At 37.0% G+C, this 6,173-nt stretch overlaps 1 protein-coding gene across 6 annotated transcripts in view; it reads left to right on the forward strand.

The window, feature by feature from the left end:
* Positions 1-6,173, forward strand: part of LOC106872120 (baculoviral IAP repeat-containing protein 7) — an 81,583-nt gene that overhangs the window by 65,276 nt on the left and 10,134 nt on the right. For all 6 annotated transcript variants that reach the window (XM_014919010.2, XM_014919017.2, XM_014919002.2 and 3 more), the window contains exon 6: positions 4,864-4,974. In XM_014919010.2, the coding sequence (XP_014774496.1) occupies positions 4,864-4,974 (111 nt within the window). The remainder of the gene's footprint in view (positions 1-4,863; positions 4,975-6,173) is intronic.

Raw genomic sequence — 6,173 nt, forward strand, 5'->3', positions numbered from 1 at the left:
ACATAAAAGACACCATTTCGAGCGTGGCCGTTTTCGTGCGGGTGACACGTAAAAGCACCCACTACACTCTCTGAGTGGTTGGCGTTAGGAAGGGCATCCAGCTGTAGAAACTCTGCCAAATCAGACTGGAGCCTGGTGTTGCCATCCGGTTTCACCAGTCCTCAGTCAAATCGTCCAACCCATGCTAGCATGGAAAGCGGACGTTAAACGATGATGATGATGAACTATATATTTGATCATCTTTTTCTCTGATACTGGTTATCTTTCTCACTACCTGGAACCATTTCACTAGAAACTCATCCTTCATTCTTAATGCTGTCCCTTCCTATTCACATTTTACATTGATCACCCTTCTCTACTATCAAATTATCTTTCCTTCACCACCCAGCATCTCTCACTCTCCCCATACACTATGTCTGCTTCTCCCCTCACTCTCAACCTATCCACATGTCATCTCTCTTTCATTCTTCCCCTGCATCATTATTACTATTCTGCTGATCTTCGCCTCATTCTGTACTGCAGGTCATCACTCTACCTCCCCCAACTCATATGTATCATCGATCACCTCCTCAACCTTTGCCCACCATTCACTACATCTTCCCTTGATCCTACCCAGTCTCCACAGTCGTCATTCACTCTTCCATTGAACATAAATCTATCATACTTCAACACTTGTTCTTCACTCCTTATATTCACCTCCTCACACATTTCCCATCTGTAACCATCTTTCACTCTCATCATACACTCTTACAACCTCTGCTCACCTACACTCCTTATTCTTCTGTTTCATTCATACTCACCTTGTCCTTTCAAGGTCCTCTCTTACATCTCATCACCACTATCTTATCTCTCTTCCAGCTCCAACATGGTTGCTCTCATCTTTTCTTCTATAATGTGAGTAGCCATTTTGCTCCTCTACAGCAAGAAACCTGTTCTGTTCTGACTCTTTCTGTCATAATTTAACCCTACATGTCCTAGCATAAAGTTTCTTCTCTCTCAATTGAAGTGGATCTTAGTTTTGCAAGCTGCATGGTGACCTCTCTAGTGTTGGTGCCACAAAAAGTACTCAGTACACTCTGTAAAGTGTAGGGTAAGCAACCATAGACACATTGTTAAAGCAGACATCAGAGCACAATGCAGTCCTCAAACTTGGCAAAGCCTGTCACACCATACAACCCATGCCAGTTTGGAAGATAGACAATAAAATATGATGATGATATATTGATATACTCACTGGATAAGTTGAATGATCATTACAAATAGTTTCATACTATAAGTATTTCACTTTGCAATTGATGAAAAACATATTGTGAATCCCAAATGGTGCACAGAATCCGTTGATGTATACCCAGCTATGCATGAATTAATGTAAAAGACAAAACTCATTTAGTGAACAAAGGCTGTGTCACTTGATTCAGCATTAGTACTTATGTGGAAACTAGCTAGTAAACAGAAAAAATTGCAAATCAAACAAAAGAATGACTAAGGCCCCAAGAAAGACACTTGTGGAATTAGTTAGCAGCATATAAGGGATGTGTCAAATCAATGAATAATAGAAGGGGTAGTGTCTGAAGTTCAACTTTGTAGCGATGGACACCCAGCACTCTATTTTCCTATCAACCATTTCTATTCCCATCCATCACTCATCCCCTTATGCAAAATCTATGTAACTTCCATTAGTATCTCTCTTCCATTACTCCCTTTTCTCACCCTAGTCACTGTTTCTCATATATACTTTTGCTCTCACTCATCCTGATCCTTCTGTTATCAGTCCCTCTCAATATATACTCCTTTTTGGTCTATTTGTCTTGAAAATAGTGGAGTCACAATAGAAAGCAGTGAAGACTCTTTTAACCTTGCAGGGTACAAGGCAACCTCACAAGTGCTAGAGTTAGACAAAATGCACCAAATACACTCTTATGCATTTGGCAAATGAGCAAAGACAATCAAGAGCGAAGAGGACCAAACAACTTCTCTAGAACTGATGCTATGATTAAAATATGAAGAGCATTCAGCCATAAAAAACATACCAAAAGCGAAATGTATGAGGTAGACCTTGTTCTCTGATCTGTTTAGGAAGGTAATAACTCCAAATAAAATTGACTTCAACCATGACAACCTGGTAAATGTTAAATGATGGTAAAAAGATAAACAAGAGTGAAAAAACTACAGAAGGCTTGTGTTACATGGTTCTGTAGTTTTTTCACTCTTGTTTATCTTTTATACATCCAACCACTTGCTTTTACATACCAACTTTCTCACCTATATATATATATATATATATATATATATATATATATATATATATATATATATATATATTGATAGAAATGGTAAGACAACAAAAGAATGAAAGAGACCTTGATATTATGTAAATAGAGGAATTTATCTGTAAATATATGTGACAATTATTCGCTAGCCATGATAAACTCCGAATTTCGGATGTTGGGGCAGAAACCCACGCTGGCATCTCTTCAGTTATCTGGCCATCAAAAAAATGCTATGAAAATGACCGTTAAACAAAGGGAAAATACTGTGTGATTGACTGCTATTAAGACAAAAGAGCTATTAGAATGACCGCTAAGTGAGGGGAGGGAGTAAAGGTAAGGGAGTAAAAATGTTCATAGTAATCGCGTAAGCGCACCAGTCCATACATACACATGAGCACCCACACACCCACGTACATGTACCTATATGTATGTACTCAACCATCCTCACTTGAAACACACACATGCTCACACACACATTCGCCAAAAAATATATACATATCCACATAGAGTGGGGTATGTCTGTATACACACACACACGCACATATATATATTAAAAATGAATAACTTCTTATATCTGCTAGGGCAATTTCTGTATTAATTCCTATGATGTCTATGATTGCATGAATTCCATATGGAACATTATGCCATATGATATATCAATTTCATGCTAGAGTTCTATTAATTTTGTTTACATAATTTCTATTGTTATAGTTGTTGCATGGAGTATTATGATTGTTCCCAAATTCCTTATTATTATGCTTAGTCCATTTGTACCTAATCACAGTTTAATCACTGAATTATTCAAATATTTAACAGAGTATTCATAGGAAACAATAGAGTTATTTAGACAATTTGTTTGTTTTTTAACCTAAAAAATACAAATATACATATTAATGTGTTATGTGTATTTTTATAAATGCATGAGTATGCCCTTACCCACAATTAATTTTATATATACATTTATTTGTTATTTCAAGTAGTTCAAGTTTTGACAAGTGCTAGAAAAAATAGTGCAAAAGATATTGCTACATCAAATTTTGCAGTGATAAATGTTTCTGCAACAAAAGTTTCAATTCCTAAATACTGCAAGCTGTTAAGCTGACAGCAAGCAAAAGGAAAGCAAGATGATCAGAGACTACAAATACTAAAGGTTTCAAATAAGAGTATCCTTCTTTCATTTGCATTTACAGACATGTGTAAATACACAGATGTACTTGCCTGTGTGCATACTATTCAATGACCATTGATAATCCAGGGTTCACCTGCCCTTTGACAGGTTATATTTTTCATCCTTTCGGGCAGCGTTTCTCAACCAGGGCTCCTTGGAACCCTAGTGTTCTGCAAAAGGTTCCTAGAGGTTCCATGAGAAAGAGTGAGATAAGCTCATACTAAATTCATGATTGTAATATTACTGTACATGTACAACATATTACTGGTTTTTGTAATATTATAATATAGACATCATCCTATCTAACCTATTATGTTATCAAAAAATTATAACAACCATATATATATATATATATATATATATATATATATATATATGATATGGTGTTTACCATGTGAACTATGATGAAAAAATATGAGAAAAATATGGTAAATAATTTTTTTGTGCAGGTTTCCTCTTGACATGCAATTTATTTTAGGGGTTACGCAAGGGTAAATAGGTTCAGAAACACTGCTTTAGGCTGTCCAAATATTACACAGCACACCCTGAAGACATGTGATTGGTGTGATTGTCAGTTTGGTCACATACATCCCATCAAGGCAACAGGTTATACTGAATTATATGGTTCCAGTAGTGCTTACAAATGACATGATATACATACCTTACATTGATTTCAGCTTCATCCCATGAAATGTCAATGGCTTTAAGGTCATCAATGAAGGTGCGGTGCCAAGTCGCTTTTGGTTGCCCTTGTTTTCTCTTGCCGTGCGGTGGCTTCCACAGAATGGCAGTTTTAGCATGCTACAATGATGGTAATCGGAGGACATGGCCTGTGAATCACAAGTGGCACTCAGTGACAATGTCATGGAGTGGATGGGTATCAGTTCGGTGATGTATCTCATCATTAGTGATGTGATCCATGTATCTGCCGGAGGTATCATAGCTGAAATACATTGAGCTTTCGCGTGATCTTTGCCGATGTCTTCCATGTTTCCGCCGCATATATTGCCGATGGTATAACGATGCTGTTGAAGAGGCACACTTTGATCTTGATGGAGATGGCCCTGCCTGCCCTGATGAGTTTGAGTCTTTGAAAGACAGCCAAGGCCTTCCCAATCTGGCAGGCAATGTCGCGTTCAGCGTCTCCATCATTGGCCATGATGCTGCCCAAATAGGTGAACTCATCAATTTCTTCGATTTGGTGATGTCCAGTCATCAAGGGGACGCCATTGTGGTTCCCATCAACATATCCAATCCTCATGATCTTTGTCTTGTTTTCACTTATGCAGAGTCCAATCTTGGCCACCTCCCATTCCACTCTCTCAGTCATTGTGCGAATGACATTCTTCGTTGCTCCACATAAAGTCTGACACACAAGTTTTTTTTTTTTTTTTTTTTTTTTTTTTTTTTTGTGCTTTTTTTAAGGTTTTTCCTTTTCAAGTGCATCAGAGCTACTTGAAGTGATAGAAAACTCTTCTGATTTAAATGATGTAGATGATGAAGAACAGGATGCACAAGCAGGAATAAGAGATTCAAGTAAGTAATATCTGATCATTCCTCTAATTCTTTCCACATTGAAATTATAAGTAAATACTAAATGGTCTTCCTTCCATCTCTTATGGTGCTAACAATGAAGTAGTGGCTACTAACTGCTCTTCCCTCTGTTACCTCACATTAACATTAGGCTGCTGTTACTCTCAAGGCAACATCTGATCTTTCTACTTTGACTGTCAACATCATATCAATTTTCAAGCTGTTCCATTTATATTAGATTTTATCTATTTTTGCCTGTTCAATGTTGAGAATAATATCCATATCTCAGATTATATGGATATTTTTTCTATTCAGTGGTCAATAATTGTTAGCAGATATACACTGACATATATGCTTAATGTTGATGTAAATATAACAGCAAAAAGCTAGAATAAACAAGGAGTCACTACTGACAAAGTTGGTGTTAACCCAATGTCAATCCTGATCAAGCAGCTCTAGGTTCAAATGGATTCAAGTTCTGACCATCTCATCTTATTTTCAGGATTACATTATTCAATCTTCCACCTTTTTCAAGTTAATAGAATGTGAATTGAGAGAGCCTTGACCAGTGGTGGCTCATGTATAGGCACTGCAGAACTGCAGCAGCCCCTATTTTCACTCACTATTATCAATAACATTCAATATAATGAGTATTTTTTTTCTTTAGCTCTTTCTTTATACTTGTACATTATATAATCTTTAAGCTTAATGTCAGTAGCCATCCCCGAGTTTATGGCAAAAATACAAAATCCTTGTATAGAGCTGTGTGCTTCACAGTTCCTATGACATGATGTTTGGCTGTTGTGTGCATGCTCACATGTCTGAGATAAGAAGCTGCACTCTAGGAAGAGAGAGTACTGTTGTTCATGCAGTGCCAACCCTGGTGTGCTGGTGAAAGGTAGTGTTTCTTTTTGACTCCATGTGTGTTGTGCTTAAAGACATGTTTATATTCTTGAATGTGATAAATTATAGAATTAGATTATTATCCTACTTCCAGCTACAGTGTTGCTGCCAGGATTTGAAAAATCGGGCAGATTTCCCCGCCTTCTTTTATGATCTAGGGGGGATTTTTGAAAAACAAGGGGGTATTTACAGTGATGTTCAGTGAACAAATGAAACACTTGCCGGCAATGGCTAAAACGTGAACCGATCAAGTTTATGTATAAATTTTCTTTTTATGTTTGTTTCTTTTTACACAATAT

The sequence above is a fragment of the Octopus bimaculoides genome, chromosome 2, assembly GCF_001194135.2.
Source record: "Octopus bimaculoides isolate UCB-OBI-ISO-001 chromosome 2, ASM119413v2, whole genome shotgun sequence".
In the NCBI taxonomy this organism is placed as follows: Eukaryota; Metazoa; Mollusca; class Cephalopoda; order Octopoda; family Octopodidae; genus Octopus; species Octopus bimaculoides.